Below are 17,136 nucleotides of genomic sequence, written 5' to 3'. Positions count from 1 at the left end.
TTTAAGATTCGTTTGGTCAAGTTTCTTTTTATTTGCACCATTCTATAGATGGATGGAACAGGAGGGGGGTAAAATTAAAATTTGAGGTGGGGAAGCGGAACGGATGAGGGAGGGTTATTTCTGGTGTTATTATGGCTGCTGCAGAGGACGGGATGCATGAGAGTGGCTGTCCAGCGGCCATGGGTGCCACTCTTCCTTCTTTTGTCAGGCTTATCCAAGCCAAACTTGCCAAAGGGCCCAAAACCTGACACTACACGAGATTTCATTAAGACGCAGGCGCATTCGATCCTTTCAATCTACTAGGAAGTAATAATGATTTGCTCCAAATCCACGAGACCTTCATTCCATTCGATTAAATTACTCGAATGGCAACGAGAAGTACCATTGTACAAGTACTGCGGAAGACGGGGGGTCAACCTGAACTGCTCATTTGTTTCCTTGGGACTAGAAGCCCATATCTGCTTTGTTGGAGCAAACATTTCGCTGGTCACCCGGCATCTCTTATCCTGTAACATTTTGCATAGGCAAACGCATCCGAGTTACTCGTGGATGACTTTTGTTTGTTTTTCCCTTGGTTCAAATTACTACTGTATACACACTTTGCATCCAAAATGCATAAAAAGGGAGTACCGTATATACAACACAACACAACACTTTGCATCCAAAAGGGAGCCACGGGTATTAGGATGCCGGATGATGATGTATCGTAATCCTAGACTGGGATCCATTTCAATATCATGGTGTGATGAGCGCTCAATGCTAGTACAGCGATGGCATTGCTGATGTAATGTGTGTCTACGGTGGGTGTATTTGCTGCCTTGTATATATATATAGTGCTGGATATAAATAAAAAGGTAATCTAAACAAGCGGTGGCCAAAAAAAATCTAAACAAGTTTTCAGGGTCAGACAGAAAGCATGCGTCTCTGCAGCCGGAAAGTAACTTGACAAAAGAGCGGAAGCATCCAAGACGATGCGTACTCAAAGAAAAGCTTAATCGCAGAAAAAGTGCGCCATAATGATTTCGGTCTGTGCTGCGGCAACCTCCTCAGAGGAGGGGCCGTACGCAACCTTGAAATTCAGCTTTTTCCAATTTTCTTTTTTTCTCTTACATGAAACATATTATTGATTCATTGTAAATATAAACCCCTAATTACGTGAATAAAAACTTATAAGGCCCGTTCGTATCGTCATTTTTCTCTAAATTTTTTTTTTCAATCATTTTTTTTACTTTATATACATCATCAACAAATAAATCGATTGTTTTTTTAATGAGGAATTACTAAAGTTCCATCCGGCCACTGCAATGCCTTTCTCCATAATCAGACTTCCTAAAAAAGTCAGATTTAATGCTCACGCACAAAAACTTATTTGGCTGGTTTTTTTTTTTTTTTTTTTAAAAAAGAAAGATTTAGAATTTAGAATTTTCTATTTACGATCCCACACACATTTGGCTGGCTTAATTAACCACGCTGCACAAGAAAAAGAAAAAAAAAGAAGAAGCATATTTTAGAAGAACAATTAAAGTAGTAATACAGTAGTGATTTCAGGATGATCATCGTACAAGCGAGCATATTTTGTTGCTTGTTGCGAGGTGTTTGGATGACAGAGAAAGAAAGAAAGGTGGGGAGTTGTATAAAGAGTCACGTGCAACCCAGAAAAAAGAACATATTACATACTGGGGTTTGTTTGAAAGTTGGTGTGTAAGGCATCATCAGCACTGCAGGCCTGCCATAAAGGTAGCAACAGGTAATGAAAAACTTTTAATCTCTGGGTTCATACTCTGCTACGCATAAAATACAAATGCGGGATGTTATTAATCATCTTTGAATGCTCGGTGTCCACCACCAAAAAGGAAAAGGGGATGATGATCTAATCCCTTTTTGATTGAGTTATAGGTCGAGGGGTTAGAATTTCATTTATAGTAAAAAAAAAAATAATTTAAAGAAAATGTCCTTTTTTGGCCTTTTATAGGTTTCCACGTCAAGTAACAATAATAAGAGAGTTGAGTATTGCCTGCGTCCAAACAAATAAAGTAGTGAACAAATGGAGGTTCTTGAATATATGATGGTTTGTTTATTTATTTCACTCGGGCAATCTTAGTAGGTGGATATACATTATACTCTGAAACGCAATCTAGTCCCCTCTGCATCACGGCCTTTTGTGCACATACATTTTATTTTTATTATCAAAGGAAAAAATGACTGCCATTATTGATTGCGTTCTGTTCTCGAAAAAAGAAACAGATTATAACGCGGTCAACAAATTAAAATGCTTTTTTTTTTTTTTTTTTTGCCCTAATCACAAGGAAGTATTATATTCATTGGAAAATCTTTACCCAATCGGAGCTTTGTTTCATCAAACTAATTTTAATCCATATTCAATAAACGTATCCACTTGGACGGCATTTCCTTTCAAGTAGGAGCGAGGAGCATATCTTGTGGCGAAAGAAACCCCCCGTTTTTTGCACTGTTTCCCACGCTTTCTTTGTTCATGTTCATATTAGACGGAGGAGCTGGAAGTCAGGACCCAGGAAGCAGCAGCACCTTCGCGTTTATATGTTTTTATTCTAATCTTGCAAGCATATCGTCGTGTATTATTATTGTTTTCAAAACAGGAAAGGCAAAAAATAAAAAGGCTCACCGCACCAGCTGATGACAGTTAAAAAAAACAAAAAAAGTTGGGTCAAAATTCTTTCCCAACCCAACATTGGTTGATAGAAATTAGGACTTTCTTAGTAGTGGTGCAACAAATTGACAAATCTAGACATAAAGAATCTACTAGTTACATTAAATGTGCACTGAGGATGCTAATCTTCTTGATGCACTAGATACGAAGAACAGGAAGAAGTTGGGAATTGGGATGTAAGGGGGAAAAAAACAGGAAGTGGTGGTGTTTGTCTGTTGGGAACGAGGAGAAGTCGTGGCCAGATATGATGATGTCAGTGGCTGCATGTGACGGAATCCATCATCAACAATCATCATGTGCCATGTTCGACGCCTTCCTTCCTCTCATTTTATCAATTTATCCCAAAACTCTCTCTCTCTCTTGTTTTTTTTAATCAACGACAATTTTTATTTTTATTTTTTAAAAAAGGATCCCAGTGGAGACGGCCCGCGGATGCTGAGTACGACTGGCAGAAGAGCAAGGCTGTGTACAGTGTGTTGAGGATGAAAATTGTGAGTTGTCAAAAGCTGGTGGACCAAGTCCAAAACAGTGAGGTCTCCTTCCTTTAAATTAGATCTTAGCAGCAAACTGGAGTTGCTGACTAGTGACATTCAAATCTGACCGCCGCAAATAGGCTAATAGTCTCCTTAGATTAGATCTTAACAGTAAGCTCTCCCCGGCGGGAGATTTTTAACTATTTTACTGGTTTTCTTTTAGGTTTTAAAAATTATATTAATCTTCCTTCAGCTCTATCATCTTAGAACATTTATATCAAATCAGTAACAATTGAAAAGTGGCAATAGAAGAGAGAATATAACATGATTTTACCTTTGCCCCTCCTTACTCTCTGTAATAGATAAGGGGCAATGATAGAATCATATTATATTTTCTCTTCTATTATAACTTTTTAATTGTTGATTGGACCTGAATGGTGCAAAATAATAAATATTAAGCGAGGTTAGTATAATTTTTAAAATTTAAAAAGAGGCCACAAAAATAGTCTGAAACCTCAAGGGAGGATTCTGCAATTATCCCTTACACTTTTCTTATCTACAGGCCTTCATGTACTATGCCCTAAGATGGGCCTGGGCCTCTTATGGGAGACCAAAAATTTGCGCTTCCATTGCTGCCCATCAAATCGCGGTCCACCAGGACAGGATGGGATGGAAGCCCACTTGGATTAATTTGGTTTAGATTAATATTGGACTAAACTCAAAGCGATTATAACAATCTCATCACAAAATCATAAACTGTACAATTCCAGGACGTCTCCAAAATGAAAACTAAAATAAAAACCAACAAAACCATTAAGATGGATATCCAAATTTGTACCAATGTTAAAACAATTATATCAATAAATCAAATTAGAGATTGTGGATGGGTAAAGACGGAGGAGAAGATTGGTAGTGTCGTGTAGAGTAGGAAAAAAGAGGAAGATTTAAGAGTTCAAAGGGTAATACAAAAGAAATTGAGAAAAATATGTATTAAAAATAAAGGAGTAATAAAATTGAATATACATTATTGAAGAGATTATCATCAGTGATGAGAAGATTGATTATACGCTATAGAAGAAAACATCATAAACTATAAATTACAGAGGAAAAAAAAAAAAGAGAGTTGAAGAATAGGAGAAGCTGTCTAGGAGTGAATCAAGAAAGGGGTTAGAAAAATAGAGAGATTATTTTTTGATTAAGGTACTTTAGAAAAGAGTTAAAAGACCAATTGATTTGATTTTTTTTTTTTTTATAAAACATCACAATTTCATTAAAATCTGCACTCATGGCAAAAGTTACATTCTCAAATATGCACAAATATCAAAGAACAGATCTGAAAAAAGGATATTACAAATTTGAAGAACAAATAAAAATTACATTATAAAGCTCCAAATTTTAAAAAATGAAATAAAATAATTATAACTCCACGAATATCTGTGTATACATAAATAAAATAATTGTAACTTCACGAACATCATCAAACATAATTAGATAAAATAATTGTAATTCCACGAAGATTCGTACATGTTTTCAATCATTAAAACATCTATGCTTGTTTTCAATCGTCAGATTTGTTGATTAACGGTTTCAAATTCATATATTATGTGAGATTTACTGAATAGATCCAATAAATTACAGATCAGATAAATCAAACCCTGGAAAAGCTCAGATCTAATAAAAAGAAACATGAAAAAAGAAAAAGAAAAAGTAGGTGATTCGGAGCTAGAGAAGAGAAGAGAAATCAAGTGTCGAGAAGAAAATCATGAGCAGGTAGGATTTTTTGAAGTTATTAATGAGATAAAACTATATTCATACTTTCTCTCATGCTGATTTCGGTTTAACAGGAGTAAGTTGCCAAAAATAAATAGATTAGATAAGGCGGTAAACGCTAAATTCATAGTTTAGGGGGCAAGCTACGAGTTAATGATAATTGAGTGGAGTATTTTACAAATAACTGTAGAGTAAAATAAAATAGAGGTTCAGCAGTCCAACTTCTGGAAGTGCCGGTACTAAGCGAAGTTGGTGGGTGGGTGGTCTTCCTCTTCGCCTCACTATATAATTGAGCAACAACCCACGTTTAAAAGAAAAAAACAACAAAATTAGATAAGGGAGAGATGGGTTGGATGAGCAGATTCCTAGCTGCAGTGACGTTCTTGGCCGTCGGGGTGATATTCTCCCCTGAAACCTTCGGATCAACATCCCCCCAGGATGGCCAGCAGCACCATCATCCAAAGCTTCTTTCCTTCCTCAAACTCGCCCACTCCTCTGCTTCTCCACTGCCTGGGGGCTGCCCTCTGGGTCACCTTCATCGGCGGCATCATTATGTTCAAGTATTCCACGGTCCCCACCCCAACACACCACCCCCCCCCAAAAAAAAAAAAAAAAAAAAAAAACTACTTCCTCCCACACCACAGTCCCAACATCTCTTCTTCTTACTGAAAGTCTTGAATAGTGCCTACTAGTAGTAATCAGGGTTTTTTTGGGCCTCATTAATTTTTGTTTGTTTTTTATTAGGAATCTGCCCAGGCATCAATTCGGGAATCTGCAGAGCAAGATGTTCCCTGCCTACTTCTCCATGGTCGGGGTGTGTTGTGCGGTCTGCGTGGCGTCCTTTGCCTACCTGCATCCCTGGAAGACTGCCTCCATGGCTCATAAATACCAACTCGGCTTTCTCCTAGCTGCTTTCGCTTTCAACCTCACCAATCTTCTTGTCTTTACTCCCATGACCATCGAGGTTTCTTTCTCCCCTATTCCTTAATTATTTTCACCTATTCTTGATCGTGTTATCCGGTAATTTTCACCTTAGCAATATGTGTTATTCTCCCTTTCTCTCTCTCTGATAAAATAGTATCACGCTCGCGCCATCTTTTAAGTATCGGTACTATCCCCTATTAGTGTTATTAATGTCTTGACAGTCCGCGGGCTTGAAACCCTGCCTAACACGAAAGTTCAATCTGCCGAGCTTTCCTTCTTTTCTTTGCTTAAACTTGGGCTGAGTGACGCACGGAGAAGCTACTTCATTCATTGCAAGTTCGTGGCATTCCGTTTTAAGTATTTAGAAGTCAAATGGCCTTCTTTTCTACCCGTCTCTCTGCACTAGGCAGAGGAAGATTCCCGAGATGGACCATTAGCTTAGTAGTGGAGAGTGCAATTCTATTAACTACCATGAAATTAAATTCACAGTGCTCCAGACTTTTTGGTTTGGATTGGAAACTCTGAATACTGAGCATGGTTATGGGAAGGCTACACATTTTTCTTTCCTATTGTTATTCTTGTAGAATGATGGACATTTGATACAGAAAAATCTGGTTAAGATGGCATTAGGATATTCATGACTGCTCAATCTTCTGACTTGAGAGAGTTTGGGTTCTCAGCCAGACTAGGTTCCCACTCTCTAGTGTTGCAATGATTGGTAACAACCTCTTTCATGCTTCTTTTCTCTAACTGCTTCTAACACCTTCCTTCTATAGGGGTATCGTATTGCACCTTTAATGACTTGCTGTGCATAGCCTAACATGTTACTGATAAAAATTGCTCTGATGTCATTCTTTCACAAGAACAAAAAGAAGTTAATGAATCAGTTTTATTTTCAACTTCACCTGTAAAGTTGCATGGCAAATTGTCTTGATTTGTTAAAGACTTGCAGTGGGTACTGTGAAGATTCATCAAAATGTAAAGGAAGCATGGAGGAATATATTTTGATTTAGAATATGTATAATATCAATATTGAATGAAATAGAGAGTTACAATTAGACGGTTACATACAGTGAAATTACATACCCTTAGAGACTAGAGAGGACGGGGAAAACATTACTCCTTGCTGTATCTAGCTTGTGTTATCTGGTACAATAACAATTTGTGGTTTGGCTGTTGTGGGAGGATAATTGGGGGATATATTCACATTGGAAACAATGTCCTTGTGGCTTCTTTTGGACCCACTGAAGAAGAATCAACGGATTAGCGAATATAGGATATTTGGGCATCACATAACTCGTTCAGATGCCTTAATCTATTTTTGGAGCCTTTTAGATGATATAGCAAATCACGACGTTGTCGTTAGGACCTTGTTAAACAAAGCAGGAGGTTTGACCTTCTTTAACCAACCTCACTGGGCAACCATTTATACATGTGTTGGCACTGAAGTTGTTAATATAAAGTCCTCAAAACCGAGCTTAGATGGTGGGGGGATTAACCCGGTGTTCCTGATGTCCTTGGTTCGACCCTTGCTTCCCCATCTCCCCTTGGAATCTATATTTCACCAACGAGTCTGCAGTGCAGTATGCCAAAGGACTGAAAAGCCGAATTACTTGATGTCCGAACTTTCATTCACCAGTCAATAAAAGCCAATATACTCTAGAATTTGGACATGCAATATTTTCTTGTTTTATTTTATCAAAATGAAATTTTGGACTACTTGTTCCTTTTCTAGGTAGGTCTTGCATTTTTTTGGACTGTGTGCTTTCCTGTCGAAGACTCTGACTGTCTAATTAATAGCTCATGTAAAGCTTAACATTTAATTTTTACATGGCGTATACCACCTTGCTGAACTGTTTGTGCTGCAGAAAGCTAGCAGAAAATTTTGGTAGCAGCATAAAATTATTGGAATTGGTTAAGGGTAAAACGCACAAGTAAATTTGCTTCTGGGCTGTTTGAGAGCCCAAGAGAGCTGGTACAATTTTTGGGGCAATGGCTGCAGCAGTACAATATGGCAACTTACAGGGCTACAAACATATTATGGTGTTAAAGTGACAGAAAAACTAAAACACCATTAATGGGGGCACATGCCTAGCGCATGCGCACCAACTACACAAAACAACTTTCAAAATTACAGCAATGCATAGCAACATAGATGACTAAAGACATACTTAATAACAACAGAATCTAAGATCAACGTGCTCGTGCCCTGGTTTACTGGTTATGTGACGAGCTGAACTAGTCTACTCTTTTAGCCGCATTCTAACTACTGCATCTAATGAGAGATGACATTTTATTGTGAGGCAGATGATGAAACAAAGGCACAAGATAGAAAGAGAAGCACAAATTGGGGAAGAAGTCGGGTGGACGAAGAATCAGGAAGTTGCGAAGGTAAATCCAAAGCTTGCTGCCATGAATAAGAAGTTCGGCATGATTCATGGACTGTCTTCTCTTGCTAATATAATGTCTTTTGGGAGTCTTGCCATGCATTCCTGGTATCTGTCTGGTAAGATCAATTTTTAGGACACAGATTAGGAGAAGGTTTCTGGCCATTCTTCTACATTACATTCGAATGTGGACTTGTGTAAAGCTGGCTATAATTGACAATTGACACCAAATCTGTTGGTTCGGTGCCGAGTTATGTACGCTACTGAACAATAGTAAGAATAACGAATCCGCTATGTCATGTTTGTATTACTGGGCATCATTCTGAGGAAATACAAGGGCGGTATGTGATAAAAATGATTTTTTTTTTCGAGTGTTGGCGGTGGAGGACAGGAGGAACCGGTACTGTAGTGTTTCGAACTTTCCGATACATTTTTTATTTTGCAAAAAAAAAAAAAAAAAAATCGTCAGTTTTCGGTCATGTGATTCGTTGTGGTTTATCCAACCGTGGCGGCGTGCACCATCAAATCGAAAGGCGCAATAATGCTTTGCCTTGTATGTATGGTGCGGTGTAGGTGTACCGATGTCAGCACATCGAGCCGACACTGTTTAAGTATATTTAGTTGTAAAAAATGAAAATTAATTTGTTAACAGATTTTCTGATAACAAGAAAAATATACGAGTGCTTATAAGCTAGTTACACAACTTTGGGTGGTAGTTAACATAATTAAAAATTAAAAAAAAAAAAAAAAAACTTCAAAAGATGACAGAAATGGAAACAGCATAAGGGTTTTCCTTCATGCATTATTATATACTAGTTTTTTGCCCTGACGCACAGCTGGGATTTCTTAATTTGCTATAATGGGTATTAGTCTGGAAAATTGGAGTGTGAGAGGAGTAATTAATTTACTACCGGAGGCACAGCAAAAACCAGGTGGTTCCTGATGAAATCGTTTTGCATGACAATATGGACAACTTGGAACATCAGGCAATACAGCAGGTTCTGTAGCTATTGTAGTTAATGGATCAGTCATAGCTCGTTTTCTAGACCGACGCTGCCTACGCAATGGTGGTTCACCAGCATCTAAATTAGTTGATGGAATCTCATTAGCACCATCAGCAATAGACGCACAGACATTTTGTTCATTTTCCTGCAAACCAGCCAAAGCGTACTTAAGGACCATGAATTCAGTGTGCCTAAGTCAGTCAATCTGACTTATAATAGACAAAAACTAATATCTCACCCACTGGTTAGTCTAGCCGGTAATATAAGTAGTCTAACATTTATTGCAAGGGGTCTAAACAACAATCTTATTGCATGAAAGATGCTCAAAATAAGCACAAACATACGGTTGGAAATTGCTCTACATTATTGAGCAATACTGCAGGCTCTGTAATTATTGTGGTCAATGGATTAGTCACAGAGCGTCTTGTACGCCGACGTCGCCTATGCAAAGATGATTCACCCGCATCTGAATTAGTTGTTGGAACCTCGCTAGCACCATTACCAGCAGACCTAGATACATCTCCTTGATTTTCCTTTAAAACACCCAAAGCATAGTTAAAGACTGTGAGTTTAGTATGCTTAACTAAGTCAAACTCGTTTGTCTTACCAAAGTACATGCTTAGGCGAAACCACTGTTAACATAAATAATTTAACATTTATTCCAAAAGATTTAAACAACAATTTATATTGCATGAGACATGCTCAAAATAAGCACAGACATACAGCTCGAAGGTGCTCTGCATTGTTCTCTGCAAATGGCAATACTGAGCCCGAACCTAATGAAGATTCAACGACGCCCATATTTGGCTGATTCACAGCATTTGGGTCATGTATATTAAAAGCCGTGACAGCTAATGTACACACTCCTAATGGCGCATCATTCTTTGTCCCACGCCGAGCAGCAGCACGTTGCTCGCGGCTCCTTCGATTTTTCTCAGCACGAGCCTCTTCTAAACTTCCATATACTCTATTTCGACCCATTCTCAAAGCATATTATACACAGCTCAAGCGGAAACCAAACAAACGTCTAAAATGAACCATACAAAAGAACCACAGCAACAAAAATGAATTTCCAGCGAAGCCAATCAAACAGTGAAGTACTTTAAAACCAAAAGAAACTTTCTCAAGTTATTTCCGAAGCTGCGAAAGAAAACTAAGAAGAAAAATTAGAGCCAAAAAGAGATTGAGCTCACGGTCTAAGTTTGCTGAATAGTAAAGCACTTCAAAACCAAAAGAAACTTTCTCAAGTTATATTTGCTGAACAGCTGAGAACACAAGCAAGAAAATAATGAGAGCAAATTGGTGACCGAGAACGAGCAAAAGAGAATAAGAGCCATGCAGACCCACAAACCGCTTCGGACAGCAACGACCAACGACTCTAGAAAGAATGAAGACTCTAGAAAGCTTTTCAAGACATTTGCTGACCGCCCAACCGCCCACTAACTTAATAGTAATTGCTGACTACCAAAATGAAGAGCCACGCGGACAGAGCATTGCTGACTACCAAAATGAGCAAGGTTACAATGCAAGAGAGCCAGCGGACAAAAGCAAAATACCGGTAGAGCCACTGCCACCCATCAGCAAAGGACCAAAACGCCCCTCAAGCTCACACAAATCACGGCATAACCGGCTCATCCTGCACTATTCATAAGGCTTTGGACGCTTTATATATGTAAGATATACTAGGAGTAAAATTTGGGTGTAGGGATGAATGTAAGTGTGGGACGAGGAAATAAATTGCTACTAATCCATAAACAAACCCACCAGTACCATGCTCTCTATATGGTGAAGAGAATTAGTATGTTGCAGTTGACAAAATCTAATGAAGAAAATATATTAGTAGTAATACCCCAGACTACTCTCGTACATATATTATTTATTTATTTATATAATAAAGGGTGAAAGGGGCTTTGGAACATTTGACTGCAATTTAATTTCTTCCCGTAAAACGGCAATTTAATTTGTTTTCCGGCCGGGCAACGCAACGGCGAGTATGCTATAGACAATAATAATAATCTTTTCTTTCCGGCGTGTCCTTGTCGATTTCATTGCTTGCTGAATACGTGACTGCAAAATCAAATATACGGACAAAAAATTTGGCATTTTGTTGAGCAGCAAAATTTCAAATGGTACAATAAATACAGACTAGCAAAAAGCAAACGGCAACGGTCCCTTGCCTCCTCCAGATTGCTAGTTTGACTTTGACAAATCTAGAAAGGCGTGGAAGCTTCCAGCTTGAGGTTTAGGTCAGAGAGGAGCGGGCATATCATAATTCATACTCCACAAATCTAGAATGACGCGCGGTGGGTGATAATGGCGAATAATAATAATAATGTGATCCACGCAAGAAGTATGTAGTAAGAGACTGAGGAGGGTCCATTGTTTTCGTTTTTGCCTCGTCGCATTGGATAATGGATAGGCTCTGCATTGAAAAGAGTTTAAGTTTTACGTATACATTATGGACTGCGGATTATTATTAGGAGTTTCATATTGGAGAGAATAATAATCAATTTTGTCTCCAACTTCATATTTTTGTTTCATATTGGAGATAATAATAATTTTTAAAAATTTTTTTTGATGCAAAAGGAATGGTGAATGGGTGGAAGTAATAATTTTTTTTTTGAAAAAAAAAAAAACAAAAAATCCAAAAAGATCTACTACTAGTAGTGCATCATGAATCTAATCTAATAGCTGTTCGCGGCGGCGGCGGCGACTGCGGTGGTTAAATGTTGTAATGGATGGAGCACGCCTACTTTTACTTGCCAAGCGCTTGATTGCCTTAGTATTTTTTTTATCGTCATTTTATTTATAATATCCTTCATACCGATAATACATAATCGTATGAGAATCACATATTATGATAATTGATTGAAAGTAAAATTTAAACTCTTAATCTCTTGTCCCCACCAAATTTTGAAGCCTTGATGGTCACCTAAGGCCCAAAGGGGCTGTTGGTCCATTGCCACTCTTTTAAGGTAGGTGACAACGAAGCAAAGTAAAGAATGTCGGCATAACCTCCATGTCAATTGTACATGGCTAACATTTTGTTCTCAAAAAAATCTCCGTCTGTCGTCCCAGACTGATTGCGGTTTTGATTTTTTTTCCGCACGCTACCCTCATTTTAAACGGAAAACTCTAAAAAGGCTGCCCCATTTTTTGTTTGTTTTTAATTATATAGATTTCTCAACTCCCTGACTTGACTAGGCATCAAATCAGAAGAAACATATTATTATAGATGGCATCAAAACTCAAAAAAAAAAACCACCATCCATCCATCCATCCTAAAATATACATATATGGCATAAAAATTGGATTGGAGCAACACGTTTTCCCCGATCATATGGACTGTCTCACTCACCGAGCTAAACGGCCAATTACGTAAACGTTCGTCTCACTTAATGCTCGAGTTTCCCTTTCTTTTCGTTTGGTCCGACTCAACTGACAAATGAATGAAAATTCCCTCCCCTTTTCGTTTGGGGGGGGGGGGGTTAGTAAAAATCTCTTTTCAAGAATTAAATACATGTTATTTGTTACAAGCTTTCGAAATCAGTTGCATGATTTCAAGAATTGAATACGAAGAAAAAAATCAACTGCTTTCTTTCAATTGGATACTTGGACGATCATATTGCCCCCCCGTTCACAAAATTAAGAGGGCTTCTGAAGCTAATGGAATGAAATGCTACTTGCCACCGAGAACCAACGAACGGCCTACTACCAGTCATCAATGGAAACGGATAACGCTATGTGCCCCCATAATTAACAACCTTGCAGGCAACAAGAGCACCACAAGTAAATGCATGTGCTGCGATGCAACCAGCCTACTGAACCTTTTCACAGATTCCTTCCCCGTGTGAATGATGCCAGCGAAATTAAACAGTCCTTTCCCCGTAGTAATGAATTCCACAGGGCTGCCTATGATGATGCCAGGATTGACCCCCCGCGATGCCACCAGTGGCCACCAAACTTTGCGCCTGCGTTCTTTCCTCGCTTTCCTTGTGCGGTTGAGCTCTTCCTGAATCACCCTGCGTACAGATCTCAAGTACGAGTTCATGTCATGATCCCTTTGGATTGTCCCTCCAGAACCATATGCAGCCCGGTCGCTCAAAATCTCGAGTGGGTGTGGTGAGTTTAAGAAAACGGCCTGTGCAGCCTTCATCTGCCTTTCTGCCTCACTGCCATCAGTTGCTTGGCAGCTCAATAGATACAGGCCACTCCCCGAAGGAAGAAGATGATGGCTTGGTGAAAATTTCTCATCTGGCTGAAGAATGAGAAGCTCCCCCATTGGAGCATATAGCAACTTCTGTCGACAAGACAACATTTCTAAGTGTCCAACAATAACATGACAAGGGACTAGCAATGCTAAGATGAAGCAAAGCATTTACCTGGTTTGTAAGGCATGGTAGAGTGCGAAAATTTCCATTCACGGCCTTGAGAAACTCTGCAACGTGATTGGGATAGCCACAAGAGAATGCTCGGGGTACAATGTCGCGGTGCATGGTGATTGCCTTGACATGACTTCGAGGCAATCCAAGCTTGTGTAGGAGCCTATCTCCTCCACACATTACTGTTGGTGCTCCAAAAGTTATAACTGGGAGTAATGAAGAAGCGGGAACTTCTCCCCTTATCAGTAACATGAGATTAATAAGCAACGATAAGCTTCCTCCAAGAGAGTGCCCAGTGAAACGAAAAGTAGCTCGCTTGCATGATTTCAAATGTGAACGAACTTCAGGCAGTATTTGTTCATAGATCCCCTTGGCAGCCTCATATATACCACGATGCACAAGTACATCAAGACCCTGTGCAGAAAAGTCTATTAACTTCCCAAATATAACAAATCCCATCAAGAATGAGTTCAGAGAGGAAATGTTGATGTAAGTGACTCCAATGTCAAGTACATTATGCTTGTATTACATCCATTACCTCGAATTGAACGGGTTCAAAGAGTAGATTGGCCTGCCATGATGCCAGTGACTCAGATCCCTACAGTCATAAGCAATAAAACAAAGGTTAGCAAAAGAACAATCCAACTAATAGAAATAGCAAAAGTTATAGACCTAGCAATCCCATTGATGCAATTAACTTGTGTGGCGTACCTGAATTACGAAGAATCTCGTGGCACTCTGATCATCATCACAGATGAACCACTCACAGGGTGAGGAATGAGTTGAGTTCAAATCGTCTGCTACAGCTTGTTTTACTTCCTCCTTGGCAGCAACTACAGCTGTCACTGAATCAGTGGTTGCCATTACTGAGGCCACCTCTTCATTCATCATATTGACAACATTGGTACTTTCAGTGTTGTTTTCAGTTACATTTTCATTCATCCTTGATTTGGATATAAATGGCAGTATGCTCTTTGTATGAGAATGCAAATAAGAAGCAGCGGAGGCAGCAATTTGATAAGCAGCAGCTGCACTTATCCGGTTCCCATCAATCTTCTCCTCCTCAAGTTGTACTTGCTTTTCCTTGTTATCTTTGACTTCTTGACCTTCGGCTGATGACCCATCGTTCCTTTGCTGGCCTTTAGCTGCTTCATTGTGGTTTTCATGAAGGTCTTCAGATGCTGCCTTCTCTTTATCAGCCTGCAATGCCTGTTCTTTCTTTTCTAGAGATGAAGTCACAAACCGCAGTCCACGATTTCTCAGGAGATTTCCTGGCTGCAAAAGCAATAGGATACACCAAGTTTACAAGGATGACTTCGCAAACTGAGACAGCAAGGTGATGACTCGAGGGACTGAAAACGAGTCAAGTAAAGGACATGAATCTGAATATCACCCAAAGCTGCCAAAGAGAAATGAAATTTTCCAACTTGGCTCCTGAAACCAGCAAACCACAACCGTACCAAGTAGAGAATTTTCCTCAACAGCGAAAAAAGCAATTGCAGAACTTTGGAACAGATAACGAGTAGCAGGGGGGCTCTCATTGTCAACATGGGGTTGTCGAGCATCTAAACCATGTAATACGTTCTTTAAATTAAAGAAGAAAAAATTCCATCAAACAAAGCAAGGAGAATCCGCCGTGATCCGATAAGTCCATTCAAAGAAAATAACTTTCCCACCCAACTATATAGCTCCTAAAAGGGAAAGCAGGTCCTTTCTGGCAGACGGCAGTTAAAGGTATCATAAAGGAAGCCCAAACAAACAATCTATCAACAGATCCAAGGTAACAAAAATTAAACAGACCATTATCTTCTAAGTTTTGCAAATCATCGCATAATAATTTTTTTTAAAAAAAGCAAAAAGGAAGGATTAGATTCTAGTACCTTGATTTGGGGAATGCAATAAGCCAAGTTTCCCAAATACGACATGTGAGCATACAATCTAGCTTCCGCCAAGGAAACCCTCCGCAGCAACTTTGTAAACGAATCTCTATCTAAATCGAATTTTTGGTCATCGCCATCATCATCATCACAAACTGTACAAACATCACACTCCTCATCAACATCACAACATCTTGGTCTCCGTTCATTCTCGTCAGAAAGCCCATTGTTTTCTAATTTTTCTTCTTCCACCGGTGTCCTCACCTCTAAATCTTCTTCTTCTTCTTCTTGCTGTTCTTGCTTCCACAGGGACCTAACGTGCAAAATCTTGAAAACCCAATTCCCATTTCGCCCATCATGATCCAGCTCATATTTTTCCTCATTATTATCGTCCTTTTCCTCCGCCAAAACTGGGACGGCGTCTTTCACGGATATGGCGGCGTCATAAGTGCTCTTACCTCCCTTGGGCCAGAGAGATCTAAATGGGTATCTAAAGGAAAAGCCCCAGTCCCTGTGAGAAGAAGACGCGGAAGGCTTGTCGACGGAAATAGCGGCGGACGATCGACCAACCGCGTTGGCGCAAATATGCGAAGGATGATGGGCTGAACGGACTTCCAAACTTCCGGCACCGGCGACGGCGATGGGAGGCGGCAAACTATGAATTCCCCCCTTCAAACAGAGAGTATCCATGGAGAAGGACTGGTATCCGTCCTTTTTTTAAAAATTTCTTTTGCTTGCTTGGGTGGGAATATGGGGGATATAGAAATTGTTGGTGATCGGTAGTAGAAGGATTTTAAAACTGGTTAATGCCAAAGGTCGAGTGCGGATGGAGGAGAAGAGGGAGGGGAGGACGGGGGGTTGTAAACGAGAAAAAACCAAAAAAGAAAAAAAAAATCCACAATCTTTATATTTGGAGAAGTCCTGCAAAATGCTGCTTAGAAGGAAGAAGTATTTGGGAGTTAGATTTGACAGAAGGAAAGTCTTTTTAAGGTTGAATTGAAATTTGAGAATGGAGGGGCGGAGACTCAGGACATAACCGGAGGGCAGAGAGGTTGGTTTAAGTTACGACGTAAAAGGCAGGCAAATAAAAATTGGTCACCAAACTTCTGCTTCCCTCTGTTTCTCACTTTATTCTCTGTCAGCTTTGCTTCGTCACGCCCGTACTCTCTCTCTCTCTCCTGCGAATTTTTTTTTTTTTAAAGGCCAACGAGTGAATTTAAATCCCATTTTCCTGGAGCTGGGGTGGTCAACACGACTATAAGGGTGAATTTCAATTTAGCCCTTTAAATTATACCAAAGTCTTGATTCAGTTCCTAAAAGGTGAATAAATTTTGATTAAGCCCTCCAAACTGCATATTTAGTTCCAAATGAGCCATTTCCGTCAATTCACCTTTGGTCGCTCATGTTTGACCAAAGCTTCGGTAGAATAGTGAAACCCTACCAATTTCTTAGGAACTTTTTTGTAATTAACTTTCTATTTAAATGAGCTAAATAAGGAGTGTGTTTGGTTTGCACCTTATATACACACACTGACTTGTTTTATATCGTCAACACATTTTTGAATCACTTTTTTATCTCATATACATTACATAAAAAAAGTGCTACAATATATTTTAAAAAAATTATTCCAAAT

The 17,136-nt window shown here is 39.2% G+C and overlaps 3 protein-coding genes across 4 annotated transcripts; 1 reads left to right on the top strand and 2 right to left on the bottom strand.

Moving 5' to 3' along the window:
- The first annotated feature begins 5,178 nt into the window (after positions 1–5,178).
- LOC113764734 (transmembrane protein 205) lies at positions 5,179–8,608 on the top strand. Its single transcript, XM_027308716.1, is given in 5 exon segments — positions 5,179–5,418; positions 5,421–5,444; positions 5,447–5,489; positions 5,674–5,893; positions 8,161–8,608. Coding segments are annotated over 5 exon segments (648 nt in total). The 5' UTR covers positions 5,179–5,273; the 3' UTR covers positions 8,377–8,608.
- A 478-nt stretch (positions 8,609–9,086) lies between these two features.
- Positions 9,087–10,602, bottom strand: LOC113773807. The gene is made up of 3 exons (XM_027318416.1): positions 9,968–10,602; positions 9,589–9,777; positions 9,087–9,389 (listed from the first exon to the last, which is right to left on the bottom strand). Exons 1-3 carry the CDS (start codon positions 10,223–10,225, stop codon positions 9,087–9,089), a joined length of 750 nt encoding a protein of 249 aa, XP_027174217.1. The 5' UTR covers positions 10,226–10,602.
- A 2,130-nt stretch (positions 10,603–12,732) lies between these two features.
- On the bottom strand, positions 12,733–16,630 carry LOC113783820 (phospholipase A1 PLIP2, chloroplastic). Of its 2 annotated transcripts, none has more exons than XM_027330057.1 (5): positions 15,507–16,630; positions 14,338–14,901; positions 14,165–14,224; positions 13,627–14,040; positions 12,733–13,541 (listed from the first exon to the last, which is right to left on the bottom strand). In XM_027330057.1, the coding sequence occupies exons 1-5, from the start codon at positions 16,191–16,193 to the stop codon at positions 12,966–12,968; spliced, it is 2,301 nt and encodes a 766-aa protein (XP_027185858.1). In that variant the 5' UTR covers positions 16,194–16,630; the 3' UTR covers positions 12,733–12,965. The 2 variants fall into 2 exon arrangements, with proteins under 2 accessions (XP_027185858.1, XP_027185852.1); XM_027330051.1 differs by having other exon boundaries at positions 12,733–13,544; positions 15,507–16,629.
- Between the last annotated feature and the right edge of the window lie 506 nt (positions 16,631–17,136).

The sequence above is a fragment of the Coffea eugenioides genome, chromosome 1 (genome assembly GCF_003713205.1).
Source record: "Coffea eugenioides isolate CCC68of chromosome 1, Ceug_1.0, whole genome shotgun sequence".
NCBI lineage: Eukaryota > Viridiplantae > Streptophyta > Magnoliopsida > Gentianales > Rubiaceae > Coffea > Coffea eugenioides.
The sequence above is the reverse complement of the archived record's forward strand: the minus strand, read 5'-3'. Positions and strand labels throughout refer to the sequence as shown.